This window comes from Carex rostrata, chromosome 8, assembly GCF_964058835.1.
Source record: "Carex rostrata chromosome 8, lpCarRost1.2, whole genome shotgun sequence".
NCBI lineage: Eukaryota > Viridiplantae > Streptophyta > Magnoliopsida > Poales > Cyperaceae > Carex > Carex rostrata.
The window spans coordinates 9,091,400-9,114,151 of record NC_135925.1 but is presented as its reverse complement, the minus strand read 5'-3'; the positions used below and the strand labels follow the sequence as shown (position 1 = coordinate 9,114,151).

At 31.7% G+C, this 22,752-nt stretch overlaps 1 protein-coding gene across 1 annotated transcript; it reads left to right on the top strand.

Moving 5' to 3' along the window:
* Positions 1–11,018: 11,018 nt before the first annotated feature.
* On the top strand, positions 11,019–13,438 carry HB16 (homeobox protein 16). Its single transcript, XM_078306952.1, has 3 exons — positions 11,019–11,504; positions 11,904–12,274; positions 12,733–13,438. Exons 1-3 carry the CDS (start codon positions 11,456–11,458, stop codon positions 13,150–13,152), a joined length of 840 nt encoding a protein of 279 aa, XP_078163078.1. The 5' UTR covers positions 11,019–11,455; the 3' UTR covers positions 13,153–13,438.
* The last annotated feature ends 9,314 nt before the right edge of the window (positions 13,439–22,752 follow it).

Sequence of the window (22,752 nt, the reverse complement as noted above, 5' to 3'; positions counted from 1 at the left end):
TTTTTTTAGAGAGATCTTAATGTTTTGATTTAAATAATTTTATGAATAATTTTTTTTCTTGTTTAAAGTGTATGTCAAAAAAAATAAGACATTTGATATATTTATGCAGTAATGTCGTAACTTTTTATAACTTTGATTTGGTTTGTCAGTTGAATATCACAAGTTTAAAGATAACACTATTAAGGACTTAGCCTTGATTCAAAAAATTTCAAGCTCTGACAACTTGTTAATCTTATTTTCTTTATTTATGATACTAAAAAGTAGTTTAGAGCTACTAAAATATGAACAAACCTCAAATTAGATCTTTGTTTATGCACAAAGAACCATAGACTGACCTCTGGTATGGTACAAAGTCCAAACTCAGCAGCCAAGCACTAATCAAAGGCCACTGGTATAGTGCAATGCACTAAAACATTAAATTTGATCTCTTCTGGTAAATTAGCAAGTATGGACTGATACAGGGACCAAACTGAAAAAGTGATTACACCAGCATGTAGAGCATTCAAAAATATACAAAATTTAAACAAATTTCAATTTATTTGGATTTTTCTACAATTAGTTATGAATTTTCAAAGTTCAGCTTTTGGAAAAACTTAAACAGCCATAACTTTGGCTAGGAAAGTCGGATTTGCGCGTATGACCACTTTTCGGAAAGGGGAGGGGGACAAGATGGATCCGACTATTTTGTTTAAGTTTTCGTTCAACAGTAGACGTACAACGATCGGTATTTTGTTTAGTCAAAAGCCTAAGAGATTATTCAAGAATTATTCATATAATTATTTTAAAATGCATTTACTATTTATTGTGTTCGTTTGCCTATCTCCGAGCAAATGGTATATGTCGACAATAATCAAATAATCCAATTATTCTCTAAAAAAAATAGAAGTTAATATCATTGAGGCAATCTAACTATATTTTCTTGTATATATTTGAATAAAATAAATTATTAAGAATCAAGGCCAAGTCCTTTATTAGTGTTATCTTTAGACTTGTGATATCCAACTGACAAATCAAATCAAAATTATAAAGAGTTACGACATCACTTCATAAATGTATCAAATGTCTTATTTTTTGACATACATTCTGAACAAGAAAACTTTTTCTTCACGAAATTATTTAAATCAAAATATTAAGATCTCTCTAAAAAAAAAAAAATTAGAGGACCGCTCCTGGCCCGAGCAGTTTGCTAGGGAGGGTGGACCGCCCGTGGGTCCAGCGGTCAGGGCAGTTTTTTAAAAAAAAAAAAACCAATGCAGAGGCAGATTTAAAATTTTCTTTTTTTTAGGATATTAATAAAAATGACTGAACGAATCTTACAGTCCATACTCCATAGTATGGCTTGAACACAAGAAAACACAGCTAATAGCTTACAGATTGTAATAGTCAACCGCTGTGCTATGTAATTTTTTTTGGTAATTTTTTATTTTTACGACTTTGCTTATGTTAAATATTTTTTCATTTCAGTGTGAAAAACCTTATAAAGATTATTTTAATTCAAATGGGCGCAAAGATGGATGTTGACAGATGCAAAGATTGAATGAGGTTAATTGCCCATCATATTTTTCGAAAATTGTATCTTTACTGTAAAATTGATTTCAGCATAAAAATCTCATACGATTAACATTCATAGCTTAATAATGTGACTCCAACTTTGAATGATGATCTAAAGTATAAAAATTCATCATTTTGTGTTGGATAACGGTCAAAACCTGAATTCACATCCCCTCAGGTTACTTGATTGAGCACAATTACCATTTTTTTTTGACAGGCCTGATACCGCTATCACGCTATCAGGTTAACAGTAAATAAAAATAAGAAGGAAAAAAACAACAAACTTCAAAACCAGTAAACAATCAAGCTACCCAGTGGCTGCACTTCTTCCTTCTCCACCATCTTCTTTGTTTCTCATGCCACACTTGAGCCAAAGCTCTGTTTCTTCTTTGATATTTGCTGCTAGTATCTGTGGTGGCATTCGCTTATCTCTGAAAATTTTCATATTTCGTTGCTTCCAAATTCCCCATATCACACCCATAATGATTGAGCACAATTACAATCGAATGGTTCTTTTAGCTTGGCACGAATTTCAAAACAAACTCCTAACAGTCTCCACAGAAACTGAATTGAGTCTGATCTGACTGGGATTAATCTGTCCCGTCAGTTTCAATTTGCTTGAGTCAGAAACCTGGAGCTGGAGGATACGGATCCGTCAAAACCTTCCTTTATTATCTCTCTTCTAGAGTCATCATTATCAAACCCTTTGTGGTTCTCGGAATAAAGCATCTATACATTTCGTCTTTTATCTCGTTCAATTTATCTAATCAATCTCTTTTATACGTTTACGCTCCAATCAATTCTATCATTTTTCAGTTTTCAATCTATCTTCTATAGCTAGATTCTTTTTTTTCAACGCAATCAATTGTCAATATCTTTCAAACATGTCTTTCGTAGAGAAACTAATCTATTAAACTTTGTTTTATCTTTTGTTTAATTTTTGTTAATTTTATATTAGATGTACAACGCAATCAATTGTCAATGTCTTTCAAACATGTCTTTAGTGGAGAAACTAATCTATTAAACTTTGTTTTATCTTTTGTTTAACTTTTGTTAATTTTATATTAAATGTAATTCTACGAGAAATAACCTTTTGTAATAACTATTGCAATTTACGATAATATATTTCAGATCTTGACGCAACAAATAATAATCATTAACTAGAACTCGTTCCAAACATATATAATAAGATTGTTTCTCAGTGATAGGAATAATATCATAGAATTAATCTTCTGTGTTTTTCTAAAATGGAGTTCAATTTCCTCCCAGCTGTATAATTATTTTCCTCGTGTAAACACCCAAGACAATTTCCTTGTATACCTCTCTCTATACGTCACCGACTCACCAAAGCAAAATTTGAAAATATCTCATAATATAATCATTCGGTGTAGGGCTGGCAAAAAAATTCGATGTTCGTGATTCGATTCAGGTTTGATTCGGGTTTGATTCGAGTTTAATTCGATTCGAAATGTGTTCGAATTGAAACGAACCAGACCAGGTTCGGTTCGGAATTAATTCAAACCAAACCTAAATCTAGCCTGGTTCGATCGAAATGGGTTTGATCATTTTTATGGTTCGAATCTCATAATAACATCGGGCGTCCATTTACCTGATGAAATTAAAATCCAAGATAGAGAGTCATAATTTAACTTAGCCGACACTCCCTCGCTCTCAAATCTCAAACCTAGTCTCTCTCCACCTCTCCCTAACTCACTCTCCCTCTAGCTCTAAAATCTAGCCGACACTCTCGGCGACTGGCTGTCTCTCCGGCCTAGATGACTGTCTCTCCTCTCTCTTCGGTCGTCTCTCATAGTTCATACCAGGAAAGCCGTCTCTGATGTATTTTTTCATGAACAATTTTTCAACTTAAAAACACTCATTTCATAGTTCATACCGGTAAAAAGAAGCCATGTGAATTGTCCCGCGAGAAAAAATTAATGTATAAACTGCCGGTATAACTACGACTGCTAAAAAATAATTTAGTTCGTGATTCGATTCGGGTTCGATTCGAAAAATGTGTAGTTCGAAATGGGTTCGATTCGAAACGAATCAAACCAGGTTCGGTTCAAAATTAATTCAAACCAAACTCAAACCTAGAGTAAGTTCAGTTCGATTCGGTTCGTTGCCACCCCTAATTCGGTGTATGTGAAAACCCCCAAAAGAATATAACCTACGGTTTCGACTACCGAGTAATCACAGCTAGTAGCTGGTCCACCTATATAGGCTACATACACATTCGGGCGATGCATCGTTTTCACATCGAGTATATTATTCGTATGAAATCGAGGTTATTAAAATAGGAGATGCTTTGTACGTCAATTGGATCTCTGATAGGGATTAGAAACAATTAACAACGAGATTTTTCTAATCCCCAATTAGGAATTAGAGTTACTTTAATTTGGATTTCGCGTCCGACATCCGATCTCAATACGCCTATTCGCTACCACCGGCGCCTATCTCTATTCTATTATTAAGCACGTTGGGTGTCCGATCCGTCAACGGCTACGATTGAGAGATGAAACTTCGGATTTGATCTCAGCTCTCTAATTACATATTTTGTCTTCTTTTGATTAAATGCATCTGTTTTATGTATAGAAGTCTAAATTTAGTTAAAAACATACCCACCACATATGCCGTCACACGATACGTTACAATTAAAATTGAATAAATTATGAAATTTAGCGATATATTTATTTGTTTCCTTATTTTTTTTGTTTCCATATTTCTCTTTTTCAATTGAGAAGACTACACCTTCTATTTTCTTATTTATTGTTTCCTTACTTCTTCGTTTCTATACGGATCACAATGGAAATCATTTTTTTTTATTTCCTTATTTCTCTTTCTTTGTTTCTATACATATTGGTGTGGGCAATTTAGAATATATTTCCGATATAAAATATATCAATGTGTGTGTGTGTGTGTTCTAAATTGGAAACAAAGAAGAATATAAATTGGAACGTGTGTGTGAATATATATTTTTCTTATAATATGTGTGTGTGTGTGTGTGTATTTATGTTTTTTGATATTAGATTCGAATCGAGCTATTATTTGTTACATTGGTACTTAAAAATAAAAAATCATCACATCATCAAATTGTTATCAGAGATCACGATTAAAGTTAATTAAAAATACAGAATCATATAAATTTTCTATTAACATGTATTTTAATTTTTAGATAATTATTATTTTCATTGATATATTTGTTTCTTATAATATGTCCCCGTTGCAACGCACGGATATAATACTAGTTATATTTATACCTATAGACTATAGTGCCTTTAAAAACTGAAATGTTATTTCCTTCCGACTTCGAATTCCAGTTTATTAAATGGCAGCTCGAAGATTTTTCTCCCCCTTCCATTAAACAACCTGTCCAAATGTGAACACGCGAAGGATATCAGATTATATATTAATCATGGGAGACACAAATAAATTTAAATTCATATTATGGTGTATGTGTATGAAATTGATTACATAATCATCTTTCAATAGCAAAAAAAAAGTGCATTATTGTAAAAGAATATTTATTAGTGCTTAATGGATGAATTTTGGTGTGTCAAGATTCATCAATGCAGTATGATTTAGTTCAAAGGCAGAGTCAGATTTTCTAACAAAGAATAGGGATTAATATTACAATATCACGACATTGTCACTTTATATTTTATTGAAAATTAATCATAAATACAAAAAATTTGAAAGCAAAATAATGGGGTCAATATCTTCTTCTTAACTCCGCCTACAATTTAGCTTATGTAAAATAAATTAACAATATTTTGTATGACTTATATTTTTTTTTATCTCAATCATATAAATAAGGGAGAAAACTATTTAGCGGTCTAAAATTTATGCTATATTCAATTGTTGACGATTTCTTGCAAATTAAATGTTCTCTATATATCGTCCTCAGTGTGAAATTCAAACGCATTAATATTTTTGTAATGAAATGTCATGTTCTCTAAAAAAAAAAAATTGTATGAACTACGTTATTCCTTGATTTTCTAATTCCAACCAAACTCATGCTGTAATTTGAACTCTGAATTTTGTAGGATTGATGATTATTTTTTTAATTTTCTTATTTTCCATTTTACATTTTTCTTACTTTTAACTAAGTTATTTTTACAACTTTCCTTCTCTGTATGTTATGAAATTTATTATAGAAGAAAGATAGTTACATTACAAAATTTTAATTTTTTCTTTTTTTAAAATGACAAAGAATCAAACTCTCAATCTTTAAATAATCAACAATCATAAAACTTTTCCTAGTCAACTAACCTTCCCTTACGCACAATAATTATTACATGGTCTTTTAGACAGCATCACACAACAATTATTTTTATTTTATTTTTTGAAAAATCGGCTTATTCGAGATAACAATAGCTTTTCCCTCAAGCAAAAGCAATACACCAAATCTTAATATTTTAATTGATTATAATTTATATATAAAATTGGATTTAATACAATTTTATATTAAAAAACTATTCGATTTCTACTAGCACGTTATATATGTCGTCATTGAAATTAAAAAAAGAAAGAATAATAGTTCTCTGTTTTCACCGATTCAGTTCTAACTACTAATAGTAACCCTGTGTGGTTTTACACTTGATTTAACAACCTCGAGCGACTCTGGTAACTCGGATCCACCTGTGTTTTTCCGTGTGCCGTTTTTTTTCCTACCACTCTCAAAAATCAGAATTAAATGAATACCACCCGAATAATCAGATTTCAGATTCCGCCACGTTCGCACTGTGGATCTGCGGACGGATCGCCAACCCGTTCGCGAAATGGATCTGCGGACTGACCCGCTCGCGCCCTGACCTGCTCGCGTGACCCGTTCGCACCGTGGATCTGCGCACCGACCCGTGGATCTTTGCACTGACACGCTCGCTTTGACCCGCTTGCGTCATGACCCGCTCGAGTGACCCGTTCGCACCGTGGATCTGCGGACGGGTCAACCCGTTCGCAGATCCACGGTGCGAACGTGGCGGAAATTGAATTCTGATTTTTCGGACGATATTCATTTAATTCTGATTTTTGAGGGTGGTAGGAAAAAAAAACGGTCCCGTGTGATGCGAGCCCGGCCTATTGGTAAGATACAGTCAGAGTGATTTTTTACTTTATGCAGCGCACAAGTCATATTAAGAGCTGTTTGGATTTTATTGTTCATGCACTACACGAAGTAAAAACCGATCCGCCAATAAGCCGGGAACTAGCAGTAGGGGTGCAAACCGATCGGATAATATCCGACCATATCCGGATCCGTATCCAAAAATTAGATACGGATATCTGATATCCGAATATATGTACGGATACCAATATGGTTTTGAATTTTAATTATCCGTATCCGAATAATAGATATACACCAGGGACAAAACTAGAAAATTTAGTTAAGATGTGCTAAAACTTAAAATGCATAATTATTAATTTGTGGTTAGTGAGATTTGAATCTAAGACTTTCCAACCACAAAATAAAGTATTAATCACTAGACTACAATTAGAGCATCTCCAACAGTGATTGCTTATGGATTGCTTATACTGATGTGTCAATTATTTTTGTAATTGCTGGGTTGTATGGCTATTACTTATTTAGTTCAAGAATTACTTAATAAGAAATCATTTTCTAAAGATGAGTTGGCCAAATGTTTAATTCTTATTGGCCAAGTATTTAATTCTCAATTGTTTGGTTGATTGTACTAATGTAGGAGTGGATTGCTTAATTTCTAAAATTTTCATAACTATTATTTAGCAATTAATTTCAATTGCTGAATTGAAGATACTCTAACACATCTAACATTTTATGAGAGGGACTTGGAATATAAAATCTTTAAGGAAATAAAAATTCAATTAAATTCAACCACGTGATTAAATTTTTTAAAATCATACAGTGACTTAGCACCCCGAGCTAAGTGTCGATCCACTCCTGATATACACCATATAATTTAATATATTATAAAAATAATTATATATATATATCTACATATATCTGATATTCAATCCATATCTATACATATTCATCTAATATCTGATCTAGTTTAATTATCTCTATCCGAAAAATAAAAATAAATAAGGATATAATTTTCCGACTATCGGATCCGTATCGGATCCGTTTGCACCCCTACTCAGCAGGCAACTAAGGAAAGACAGTACAAACACATGGCAGCTATAAAGCTATCCGTATAGTTTGGCTTTTTCCGTTACCATTTCACCAATAGAAAGTCTCGCCTTTGTGCTCAGCAAAACCAACTGCCTTTTCCTCTCCTAGACTTCCGAGCCCCCACATCGCGACGAACTCAGCCCATTTCACCTCCTCTCTTTTGACCCTACTATCTTTCTTTATTTACATGCATATCCCTGCACCGCCTTGATATCATCAAATTTGCTCTTCTCAAAAAGGATCCGCACGGTAAAACAGTAAAAGAGTCACCAGTCACCTCTTTGTCACAAGCCCGTAGGTTTATTCTTCAGTTTATGTTCGGTTTACGTTCACTTCCGAATGTTTTCGGTTTTAGTATTTTATTTATTTATTGATTAAATTTTTTTTTTTTTTGAAACAAGCCCGTAGGTTCCGACATTTTTATTTTTACTCCGTTAAAAAATTATTTTAATAATAATAACCAAAGTTTAGCAATAATTTTAAAAATACCCCACCCGTGGAAATTTTTCACGGGCTGAAATTTTAATTCCCATTTTTTTTTATAAAACAAAAATTTGTTTTTATTTTTTATTTTTTGTATTGAAATATTAGAAATGTTGGATATATTTCTTTGAAAATAGATGGAATACAATATAATTTGATTTATTAGAAAGACTGTAACAAATAACCTGGATCAATATTTTTCAGGTCGGATTTTTCGCGGCTGTAAGAAAAATTAATATATTTCTATATGTGTTATTGGAAAAAAAATAAAAATGCTTAGATTCTGAGTTATTGATCCCGGTTCAAAAGTCACTTCTATGTAATCTAGAAAATATTGTGATCCTTCTAGGACATTTAATTTATAAAAAGTTGTATCTATTTTGAGAATTCTTTTTGAATAATAATTATTAAATAACTTAAAGTTTTTATTTTTTTCAAAAATAGATACAACTTTCCATAAATTAAATGTCCTAGAAGGATCACAATATTTTCTAGATTACATAGAAGTGACTTTTGAACCGAGATCAATAACTCAGAATCTAAGCATTTTTATTTTTTTTCCAATAACACATACAGAAATATATTAATTTTTCTTACATCTGCGAAAAATCCGACTTGAAAAATATTGATCCGGGTTATTTGTTACAGTCTTTCTAATAAATCAAATTATATTGTATTCCATCTATTTTCAAAGAAATATATCCAACATTTCTAATATTTCAATACAAACAATAAAAAATAAAAACAAATTTCTGCTTTATAAAAAAAATGAGAATTAAAATTCCTGCCCGTGGAAAATTTCCACGAGTGGGGTATTTTTAAAATTGTTGCTAAACTTTGGTTATTATTATTAAAATAATTTTTTAATGGGGTAAAAATAAAAATATCGGCCGTAGGTTTATTGAATAAAGTTGAAATTGTAAGTCATCAGTTAATTCTTCTTTTTTGAAAAAAAAAAAGAGGTTCTGACCTTCAAATTTTATACTCTTGCTATTATAACAAAAAAATTTCTTAATTTAAGTTTTGAACTCATTATCTCATATATGAAGACGGGGTCTTTGTTACTAGATCAAAAATTAGTTGTTCATATTCACAGAATTTTCATTCAAATTTACAACCAATTTTTTATGTTTTTAACATATAAGTTATTTTTAATATTTAAGTAATTAGATTTAATATAAATTATTTTGAACATATAAAAAAAATATGATCCTATGATTGTATTTTAAAATTGTTAAAATGATTACTTAAAAAAAAATGATTATTGGAAATGTATAATATCTTTCAGTATTTTGTAACTCATACCATCATCACACATCGAATATTGCACAACTATACAAGTGTTAAATATAATAACAACATGTTAAAGGAGAAGCTATATGTTTATAAAACAATAATTTTATTAGATTTATATAATATACTGTTAAAAACAAACGATCATCCTTTTTTATTATTATATGTTAAAAGTAACTAGTTCAATGCTAAATAATTAATTAAGTGTTTAAGTATATAGCATACTTAATAAAATAAAGATGGGGGCTCAAATGTCTCGTATATTTTATATATCATTGTGACATATATATTTTATCTTTGATTTCAAAGTCCAATATATATAGTCCATATGAACCGATTTCCATATTAAAATTGCTTGGAGACCAAATTTACTTTTCTTTAAATTCTCTTCTATATTTTTAGGTTGGTACATAATCACTATTTTCGGATGGTTCAGAAATAGTGAAATTTAACCTATCTAAAGAAAAGTTAAAAAAAAAAAAAAATACAATTTGGTCTTCATACACGTTTTAATATGGGGTCATGTTGATTGGTTCAGATCAATTATTTGGACTTAGAAAACATAGATAAAATATGTGAGACACGATAGAGCATGAGCAGGGGATTAATCATATAAAATTTTTACACTACAAGTAAGAATCAAATTTATAATATGCATAATATTTTATTCACTATATAGAATATTGTGTATAACAATATAAGTACATAAATTTTAAAAATAAACGAAGGAGGTTAATTGACTCTCTTCTTTGAATGTACCTCTCAACACAAGAAATATGAGACATTTTAACCCTTCTGAAATAATTAGACACTATATATAAGTATTCATTGATGAACACTAAACGAACACTAAGAAATTGGCTTAATGCATATACGAAGAGTTCATATTCTTTTGTTAAAGAAGTTCATTTACTTCAGCTTTAGTTCTACCCTTTTGGTAAACCTTTTTGTTTCTTGTTCCATTTGTGCAAAATTCTCGATAACAGAGGCCCAACCTATAAAAAAAATGCAAAATTATCATGACTTCGCAAGTATTTATGGCTCTAGATAGCCTTCTTCTTAAACTTCAATTAATATGGCTCTAGATAGCCTTCTTCTTAAACTTCAATTAACCTATATATCAAGTTTTTCCTCTTTTTTTTAAGGATAAGCAGCACGTGTTCGTTAGCATTTAGCAAGAGTTTCAGTCCAGCTCGGAACTCTCAACTATCTTTGTTTATATTTGCTTATAAAAATACGTGACAATGTTATTCTATTTTAGAAAATAGAAAGGACGAAATTTGATTCCCATCTGTACTACACGTCTACACCGTAAGGATAAATTTGTTACTCGAGAGGTAAAATTTTGAGCCAGATACGCACAAAATAGTGTTTTTGGTCCGGTCGGTCTGCATCCCAGATTAACTATGGTTAACCCCGGTCAGGTTAGCTCCTACCCGTCTCTCTCTCTCTCTCTCCCTCTATCTCGTCTCAACGCTCTACAGCGCGCACAAACGCACTCGCTCTTTTATTTATAAAGCGCAAGGAATCGCGCATCGTCGAACCTCAGACTGCCATACTTCTCCCTCTCTCTCTTTTTTTTGAAAAATTGGCAGCAGCTCTCTCTATATCTATCTATCTCTCGCTCGCTCTCGCACTCACACTCGTACTGTGTGTCTCGAATTATGATAATTCTCGGGACTCGAACATAGCAGATAAGTTTTGCTTTTGAAATTTGATGATGGGATCTGAAATCGGAGAGGATATTGGGAAGGAGAAAGAGGAGAGGTCGTGGATGATACCAAGACCGTCTCTTTTCTCTCTCAACCCATCCCAGCTGTTCCTTCGGCGAATTTGCTCAAATACCGTTTAGCTTCCTCTATTCTCACTCGCAAGCTACCTTCTTGTTCAAAACCAGCCTAAACCTTAGATCTCCGCTCTTTCTGAGACAGTGAAACGTCAGTACAAAGATTCCCATCTTGCACTTGTAGCACGGCCATGAAGAGACTCAACAGCTCAGATTCTCTCTTGCCTATCTGTCCCTCTGGTAATTCTCGAACAAGATAGTTCTCTTCCAAATTAGTCCCTGCAAAAATTCGTTTTCATTTTTTTTCCCCGCCGACTCATGGCTTCTAATGCGCAATTCCAGTGCCTACAACTTTACGCACGATATTTTGCATGTATCCGTGAAAAAAAAACAAATTATTTTAGCACCCTGCAATAGTGTCAGATACACCAGATAAAATGTGATGTACAGTATTTCTAACTCTGGTTACAATTTCCCGAGAGTACAAGCGCGTACTGGAAAGAAAAAACACTGTATAATTCAGATACCTTTTCGGTCATGAATTTCAGAATTTGTGAGAGATATAAAATTTACACATTATGAAGGGTTGTTTTTAAGCATTCAAAATTTCAATTGAACCATACTCTGTGCTTCTTTTAGGTGAAGAGACCGGGGTGTATGGTTGTGGCGTCTATCCCTCTGACATGATGGACCCGCTGGACGATGATGACTGCTCGGTTGGTGGGGGCCTCCTCGGCAGCAGCAAGAAGAGGCGGCTGAGCTTGGAGCAGGTGAAAGCTCTAGAGAAGAATTTTGAGGTTGAAAACAAGTTGGAGCCTGAGCGCAAGGCCAGGCTGGCGCACGAGCTTGGGCTCCAGCCCCGCCAGGTGGCAGTCTGGTTCCAGAACCGACGGGCCCGCTGGAAGACCAAGACACTCGAGCGGGACTACGGCGCCTTGAAGTCCTCTTATGATGCATTGAGGGTCGACTACGACTCATTACTCAGGGACAAGGAGGCACTGCTTGCTCAGGTGCCTTTTTTTATTCAGATTCCTCTAAATTTATTGAATTATGTTTTTTTATGAGATATTGTAGATGTAAATGTGTAATCATACTATTTAAAAATCTGATTGAGCCATAAAGAATTATGACTCATTACTGTAATGCAATTATACTATTTTCAAATCTTATTATGCTAATTAAAACAATGTTTTTCTACTGATTGAGCCATAAAGTATTGCATCATAGTCCTGAAAAAGAATGGTTTCCCTTCAGTGCTTTGACAAGTATTAGCAGCCCTTCTGGCTTCTCTTCAAGAGCAGAGTCTGTACTCTGTACCAGTTCATGAGAGCTCTAAATTTTCAATCTTTAGCTTTAGCGTTATATAACACTCAAATGATCTTTTGAAAGAACTGATATTTGTTGAAATTTTAACTTAGTGTGAATTGAAAGTAAACTTCATTTATCAAATATTTTACTTGTGCCACAGATAAAAGAGCTCAAAACGAAGCTTGGTGAGGCAGGGGAAACAGATGACATGAGCTTCACTTCAGTTAAAGAAGAACCTGTGGTCTCTGAATTTGACAATGCCAAACTGGGCCCCAATTCTGACAAGCTGCCACCTCTCATTTACAGCAAGGATGGCTCATCCGACAGCGACTCAAGTGCCATTTTGAATGAAGAACACACTATTGGTGAGAACAAGGAACCTATGATGGCTTTTGGGTCGTCTTCCCTGGACCAAAGAGTTTATGAGGATGGTTTTTTCAGTGAAAATTGTCACCAAAATATGTTGAAAATGGAGGATGAAAGTGTATTCTTAGAGGAGCCATGCAGTAGCTTCTTTGACGAGCCGGAGCAAGCGCCAACACTTGCTTGGTACTACTCAGCTGATCAGCAATGGAGTTAGAAACAATTATGTTATAATAGAGGGGAGATTTCAGGAATTTTTGTACAATTCAAAATGTATTTAGCATTTCCTTGTTTTCTTGGTAAGTTGTGTAGTGTAGTGCTCGATCGATCTGGCCATTTCTAGAACTGGCTGAAAAATAAAACGGTAGGGATTTATGATCGTGCTTAGAAGAGTAAATTGAATTCTGAAAAGCCTTCCTAGTTTTGCAACTGCTATTTTTGTGAAGAAATATTTAGTTAGGAATTGAGGCTAGTAATTTAAAAAAAAAATTGCAGCTACTGAATTTTTGAGTGTCTCTCTCTCTGTTTTTTTTACTATGGTTGTTGATTGCAGCTGCTGTTAGCCGTATAAATTCTGGCTAATTCAAAATTTAGCATTGTTTTGACTTCAAGTATAGTGCAGTTTGGGTCTGTGGGTATTAGAGCCGTTGGATGCGCTTTAAATTCGTGCATACGAATCATAGTGCAGGAATCTCAAAGCGGATCGGACGGCTCTTATGCCCATCGAATAAAAAACTTTTCTCCTTGAAGAATAATGAATTCAATCTGGGGGGGGGGGGGGGGGGGGAATTAGGTGCACTAACTCCATAACTTTTTTTTTGGCTTTTATTCCCAGCATAAATTTACAATTTGCAGAACTTAGGATTAAAAAAAAAAGAGAACTCCATTTCTGCATAATTTAATTTTTCACATGCCTTAAATAAGGTACTAAATGCAATATGATAGCAAGTAATAGTGGAAATATGCAGATATTGTCCAACTTTTATTACTCTAGCCTCTATGTGTTGGCATATGGTGTCAGGAAGTGGGGACAAGAGAAAAGGAGAAGTAATCAAGAGAAATTCAGTATCTTCTTTTCAGAAATAAATTTGGATTTTGTTTTCTTGAACCAATAATTCGTTTTATTTTTTCTCTTGCTCCCCTGTTTGGCAGACTAATTTGGAGTTCCATGTAATCTTCTGATTTGGTGACCATTACATTTTTTTACCCCATTTTAATGAATAAATTTGCTTATTTTTTTTTTATAAAGCTTTGTAGAAGCTGCAAAGTCGTAAGTGGAATTAAACTATCAGAGTAAAGCTAGGGTGTGACATGCTTACCAAGAAAGTTTGGTGAGCATAACTCCAAAAGTATATCGGATCGACGTCAAATGCCGAATTCAAACCGTTGCATATATCCCTATTAAATTTAGTCTTAAACTCTCTTGACACCAATTTTTGAAGTTCTAAATGAAGAAGGTTGGAATATTTACATACAAGTTTTAACAACGGAAGAATCATTTGCAAAAAAAAAAAAAAAAAACTAATGGAAGAACCACCGTTACATCAAACGCAAGCTTAATTAATAAAACATTATTCATAACCCCTCTTTAATTACAACTAACAAACATTTTTTCTCCAATTAATATCACAGAAATTAGTTGGAAAACTTACACGGTCAACAAGCCAGTACATCACATTTATTCTGCCTTTACTTAGGGCTCTTTTCTCAGTTGTCAGGTCTTAATCAACGTGTCACATAAATTCAGTATAGGAAATAAATATTTGTCTGAACTATATCTTATTTGAATCTAGCAGCTGGTGAAGTTTGGATCCATACAATTGTTGCAATGTCAATGACTGGGTCAAGGTCAGAATTGACGTGTAGAAAGCATCAATGAAAATAAACATTTATTTCATTTTCATTTGTACTTGAATAGAAATGTTTTCAACAGGTATAAATTGGGCTGATTAATCATCAAAACAATAATAAGAGAGCCGAGAAACACGTTTACTAGTTGGTCAATCAAGGCATTGTGTTCATCATATATAAGTTCGTATGTTTAAAATCTAATACATACCGTTGGAAATAATTTGAGAAGTGTGAGACTATGGTACTATGCATAGAGTGTGATGGACTTATATTTTCGTTTTGAAAGTCTCAACGGTTGAATATCTATATCATTTATTATATATGATATACAAATGAATATGTACTTGTAGACCGAACTTATATTTTTTAGAAATGTTTTACTATTTTCTTAAGCAGGTACAAAATCTCTTGATCTGAAATTTCTAGGCCATCCAAAAAATAATAATTTTCTATCAACTAATTTTTATTTTTAAATATAAAATTGAGTCTGCAAATATATATCCTTATGTAGATCAATTTGAACGATAAAAATCGACTGTTAGAATTTTGAAAATGAAAATATTGATCCATTGTACATACCGCATATTACCATAACCTCACTCATTTGAGAATTTTGATCATTATCTATTGCTAAAAAAATATTAACGCATAACCAAAATATATCGAGTAAAGAAAATATATTACAATATTAAGTTAATTAACAATCAATAATATTATATGAAAAAATATACTATAGCAGAACTATAAAAACAACTGGCGAGAGGATTTATATTTATTAAGTATTTTACAAAATTGTTGATTTTATATTATTGAATTTTGTATCCATCTTAATAAATAGTAAAAAAATCAAAATGAATGTAAAACTTGATCTCCAAGTACATTTTAATATAAAGATTATGTTGAACGATTTTAATTGACTATATGGATTTTGAAAAATCTTGTTGTAAGATATTGTAAGTGAATCCTCTGGAAATATAAAGATATATGCATTGAGATTGTATCAGGTTGAAATTGACTAACTCATATATCATTTTACACAGAGAAGGGTTCAAATGCCTTCATCATGCCTCCATTTTTATAAACTTAAATAACTCAAAGTTTAAAACTTAAATGTCAAAATAAAACCATTAGATGTGATCTATGTTGTTTTTTCTATGTGTCCATAAAAAATTATCACATTTTAATTTTGCTTTTATATGAATCAATAAGTTGAAAAATCAACGTTTAGAAATTATCTGCATTAGTATACATTTTTACAAGCTCAAGATGATAACCAAAACAAAGTTGAAATGCCATAATTTTTTATACGTGCATAGATAAAATGATGTAGTTTATATGCAATTGTTTTATTTAAAATTTTAAGATTTAAATTTTGAGTTATTAAAGTTTTTTAAAATGAAGACATAATGGAAGCATTTGATACCTCCTCTTTTACGCATTCAAGTATTGGAGTAGAACTAGGGTGCTCTTAAGCTCACCAAAGTTTTGGTGAGCTTAACTCTAAAACTTATCAAATCGATTTCAAATGACGAATCCGAACCGTTGAAACCCGCCTACCTTACGTGTGATGCATCTACATGTGTAATTTTTAAACATTCGAATTAATTTAGTATAAAATCAAGCGGTCAAAAAACGTTCAAAAATGAATGCACTAAAATTAATTTATTAACCTTCTAATTTTGACCGCTTGACTTTATACTAAATTAATTCGAATGTTTAAAAATTTCATATGTAGATGCATCACACGTAAGGTAGGCGGATTTCAACGGTTCGGATTCGTCATTTGAAATCGATTTTATGAGTTTTAGAGTTAAGCTCACTAAAACTTTGGTGAGCTTAAGAACACCCTAGTTCTACTCCAAGTATTGCACTGGATCTTTTGGTCGCGTATTCTCGTTTCATTTCATTTTAATCTTTATCGGTCCATGAATGCTTCCCAAAAGATAAAGCCATTTTGTAAAGTAGATTATGTTTCATCTTTGTGAGAAAATAGTAAAATAAAAATATTAGGCATCAAAGATATCGCGATCATAAATTCTTTTCGACTTATTTGGTGCATCTCTTCGTTTTCTGTACTTTTTAACCATTATCTTCTTTAAAAAGGTCAATTGATGGCTTGATGCACCTTTCCAATGGTCAGCTTGTGCATCTCTTTAACTATCTAACAACAACACAGTATTTATTCTTGATTAGCTACGCAATTTACTAGGATAGGTCTAAAATGTTAAATAAATTGTCACATCCGATTTAACTTTTAACGAAAGCCACTCGTGAATCACGCATGACATTATAAATTAATCAATAATAACATGAGGTTTCCAGCTAGACAACCTTTCTTATTATAATAAATAAATATTTTTATAATTATTCTATTTTTCATGACTATCCCAAGTACCAACAAATCTCGCCCAATAACGTAACCTTCAGTAAATAAAGAATTTCCAAATCATTTTCTTGTCAGGTATGATTGAATTAACAAATCTTCAATTGAACACTCAAGTTCATGAATCAAATAAGACTAGGGTTAAAATGCCCTATTATTTTCGACTCAATTATACCTCACATATTTATTTATGTTCTTGAAGTTCAAATAATTGATTCAAACCGTTTAATGTGCTATTTATAATAAAATGTGTTTAGAGATCAAATTTTATATTTTGTGGATTTTTTTTTATTATTATTTCAGATGGATACAATATCATTGTTTTTGGACCATCCAAAAACATTGATTTGGATATATCTAGAAAAATAGTAAAAAAAAAAAATATATATATATATATAAAATTTGGTATCCAAATACATTTCAATATTAATATCATGTTGAACGGTTCAAATTGTCTATTTGAAATTTGAGAACAAAAATAAAAATATATAGTATAATTGAAGCACAAAGTTAATAAGACATTTATGTCTAAAAGTAGGAACTAGTCTAGATACCAGTTTCTGGTTAGACAAATGGTGTGACTTATGTCCCCTATCCTGCAAATTTTCAAATTTATTTACTGTTTCACTGAACCCTAATATCTTAGTAGCTCAAGCATTTACTAACTCATCCCTCTCAATCCAATTTATTAGACAACTAACAAGTACACTAGTTAGTGAATGGCACGAACTACAACACTTAATATATAATAGTACCATACCCCATCCATCAAATCACCCAGATACAATCCATTGTAGCTAAACAAGTTCTGTTGCTTTCACTATCCATTCCCTATATGGTTGGTTATCACATGGAGGCTACCCAAACAAATCCTTTATACCCCTCAAAATTAAGATCTTTATTTGGCTACTTAGACAAGATAAGGTCTTAACAACAACTAATTTGATCACCAAAGTTGGAATGGTAACCCAAACTGCTAATTTTGTGGTCAATTTGAGACAACAAATCACCTTTTTGTTACATGCCCTTTAGCTTCTTCACTTTGGACCTGGATTGCTACCTATAATGGCTTTAGATTCAATTATAATATTGTTACTGATCTATGGTCCCTAGATCGATGTATTCCCCTTAAAGACTCCCTCATTATTAAACTAATAAGGGCAGCCACAATATAGATAATCTGATTAACTAGGAATAATTCTTGCTTTACTGACTCACCTACACCCTCAATTCAAAACATTGCTAGTAGAATCATATTGCTTACATCCTTTTGGTACAAATCTAGGCAAGATGACTCTTATTTTAAATTAACTTTAATCCTTCCGATGGATATCTCTCTTTTAGCTCAGGCAGGCCATACTACAATCTCCTTGGTGACAGGTACATCCTCGGAGGACACCAGCAGCTGGGATTCCAAAGAAGATCCATGTCATGGTCTAGAAGAGTCAGACCTCTCTGATTATCTCCGTGACATAGCTCAGTTTGAAGCTTTAGATGCAGTCATTACAATCTCCTCTGATCCATCCTACTCAAGCTCCTCCTTCACAGACTCCTCTACTACTTTTTAAGCTTCTTTTAAGATTTACTACTATACTAGATTTCTCTAATTTTAAATTGTTGTTTTGTATAAGATGAACTTGCTATCTCTACCTTATTTAGTCTACTTAGATATCACTTAGTTGCTTCACAACTTAAGTGATTTATGCTGATTTTGTAATGATCCAAATACTATAGCCTATGACATTCGCTGTAAGACTGTATGATTTCTAATGAAACTGTGATAATCCCACTTTTATTCAAAAAAAAAAAACAAGTTAATAAGACATTTTAACCAATTTTTAATCTTATTAAGTTATAACGTCAGAACCTCTGTTCTGCATCAGCTCACCAATCTATCATTTTTTTTTTTCTTGTCTGCGCTTGTATGGTCCTGTTTAGGTGGTGCCATGCATGGTCGCATATTTCAAAATTCAAACCGACCTATCCGATCCGGTTGAGAAAAGTCTTAGTCCATTGATCGAAAGATGGCGTGATGTTGTGACAATCACGGCATTTTGATATGCATTGGTAGTCGAATCGGAATGAACCACTTGCTAATTCGATCAGATTTTTATTTTATTTTATTTATTTTATTACTAGTTTCAGTATATATTTAATTTTATTCATATTGATTTACTTGTTAATTTAATAAAATATTTGTTTAAATAGCACGTGTATTAAGTTTCAATCGATTTGGAAGATATTTATATTTTACAAGTGAATATTTTAATGATTTTACGATAAATAACTAATTAAATATCAAATTAACTCAAATTTAAAGCATGTATCTAAATAACTGAGAGTAAACTTACAATTTAATTTTCAATTTAAATAATATTTTCAAGACACTAAATGGACATATCACAAAAAATTAAAAATATGCTAGAATCATTTATATTTTATAATTTCGTGAAGAGGTGTTAAACTTGTATAAACTTGCAAGATCGTTTGATTGAATTGCATGTACAAGATAGACATACCAATTTTTTACGCATATTAATGCATTATTTTAGTACAAAAAATATATTTATTTACCACTTGAGTTATAGTAGATAAATTCAGAATTTTAAAAAACTATATGAAAACGAAGAAAACAGGGTCATTTTATTGGATACACGCTTAGTACGTAACTGGTGGAATGCGATTGACTTACCATCAAAAGCTCGTAATGAAATTCTTCCTATAAGTTATACAAACCACTAATTAGGTAGCCAAATATGAAGAACTCTCTATCGATCAATTAATTATGTTTACTTATTTGTCCCATGGGTGATTGCGAAATGGAGCTTGGTATACGATTTTTTCATCAAAAGTAACCGGTTGGCAGTGGCGGAGCCAGTCATGTGATAATTTCAAAATAACTACTAATTTTTTTAAATACTTTTAAGCTTTAATTTTAACTTCCGTTCCGATCACAAGCGTATAATCATACCGTGTAGTGCAAATTAGAGTGTTAATCCACACGAATATTGTATTAAATTTTAAACAATTTTTACTAGTCTAAGTTGTTAGATTTTTAAAAGATTTTGTGGTGATCAATGCAATCAAGGTATAATAGCTAAAATAAAGTTAAACAATAGATAGAGAGCCTATAGGATTCAGGTTTTCTATCATTTTCAATCATGCAAAGTATAAGTTTTGACATTTGTCTATTCCGCATACGGTACTGCCACTACCGCGTGCAATATATAATGTTCCCGAGTACCCCCGCGTACTTCATTGTCACTACCCGTACGGTGAACTGGGTGTTTATTTATGCGATTTTAGATCTTTCAATCGGCTATTGGGCTACCAAAACTGAAGCATTTTAGATGTGAAAATATGTGTTTTCCCTATACTACATTGTAGTTGAAATAATCCCAAAGACCCCTCTAAATTAGTGCTTTCTAATGTTGTTCCAACTAAGTATAATATGTATGTAAAGGAATTAAACCTAGTCTAAGTATGTTTTATACTATCCTACCAAGGGAGCCCACTGGGTTCTAACCCTAGTTTTTGAACCGATGTCGAGTCTCAATAGCCCCAATCTCACCACTACTTACGAGTAATTTCTCACACGAATTCTCTGAATATCGAAAGCATGTGGAGATCATTGAGATATAGTTGACGAAACTATGTATGCAAGGATATTATAAAAAGATTAAAGTACAATACAAATTCAAATCATAACGTAAAAACAAAACAGAAACATATACTAAAACATAATTAAGAATTCAAGTACAATCCTCACCCTAGATATGAGAAGTTTAGCCTCTCATGGCCATACCAATAAAAGAAATAAATAAAAAGAACATAAATTACAATTTGTTATGAATATAGTGGATGGTCCATTCATTTGTAACTTTCAATATTAATCCTCATTACCTCACTACAATTGGAATTTATGTCTCACTACTATTTAGAATTCATTTTCATATTTATTATTGTAATGTCTTTTCATTTACAATTGACAGCCTATAAATAGAGGCATTGTAATCTTGTATTATATACATGAGAAATATATGAATAAGAGATAGCCATTTTTTACATTCTCCTTCTTGTTTTGTGTTTGTTTATCTTTGCTTTATAACACGTTATCAGAACGAGAGCTCTACTAGTTGATTCGAGGTAATTTTGATATATTTTACTTCAATTCCATTTAAATAAATAATGCTTAAAGTAATTGTTAAATGGAATAAGGTATCAATTTATGTACATTTGTTTTTAAGATTTTTAGTATGGTTCATATAATGTTATATGAAGTGCATTTTTTTTTAATCTTCCGGAAGAAGATTTAAAGAAATCTTCCTGAAGAAGATATATATGATATAGGAAAGTAATCTGAGAAGATTTTAAAAAAATCTTTCTGAAGAAGAATTATATGATATACAAATTATGTATGATGTTCATTTTGTTATTTTTTTCGTTCTTCAAAAGATCTAATAATAATTTTAGTAATAACTCATTTAAAGTCATCGGTTTTCAAACATGATGTACATTAAAATGCACACGTTATACCTGACAAGGTCATTTTTTTTCTAAATTTATTCCTGAAAAATTAATGATGGTAAGAATAAAGAAAATGTAATTACAATTGTTATTATTATTTTTGTTATTGTGCTGTTATTTTTTTTGTAGTATTGATTGAAAGCTCCAGAAGAGCTATTTTGTTGTAACATGGAGGAATACAAATTTATATTGTATTATATTCTTGTAAGTCTCAAATGAATTTGTTAAGTTTTAATAATATCTGCCGAAATGGATATCATATTGAGACAACTAATGAAAAAATAATGAATATATGAAAAACAATGCATATTGAAAATAAATTGCATATGTTTTTCTCTGACTTGTACTACACATATATTAGTGCAATTGAAACACATGTTATTGTAAATCAGAAGTTTACATACAAGAATATGTTTATAGTTTGGCATGACCGGTTGGACCATTCCGGATCAATAGTGATGAGAAAAATAATAGATAATTATTATGAACATTCATCAAAGAACTAGAAGATTCTTTAATATAATGAATTTTTTTTATGTTGGTTTTATTTCTAGAATGTATACAATATGATATTTGTGGAACAATATATCCAACATCTTAATCATTTGAATATTTTATGATTTTAATTATGCATCAATAAGATGGTCACATGTGTGTTTATTATCAAATCGCAACCTGGCGTTTGCGAAATTACTTGCTCAATAGATTTGATTAAAGAGCATAATTCAATTATGAAAATACGTCTAGACAATATCGAAATTAATGTTGAACATCCTGTAGATGTTCATATATAAAAAGAAGATATGATATTCGCATCATGCCAACTAGCTATTATAAAGATTTCCCTTATAATTGGTTTTTGGTCACATACATAATATTTCCATATAATAATTTTTGAATGTGTGGTATATGTTATAATTGCTCCACCACAACGCACTAAAATGGGATATCAAAGAAAGTTGAGAATTTATATTGAATTTGAATCTCCATATATAATAAAGTATCTAGAACCATTGATGGTAGATTTATTCATGGCTAATTTTGCCGGTTGTGATT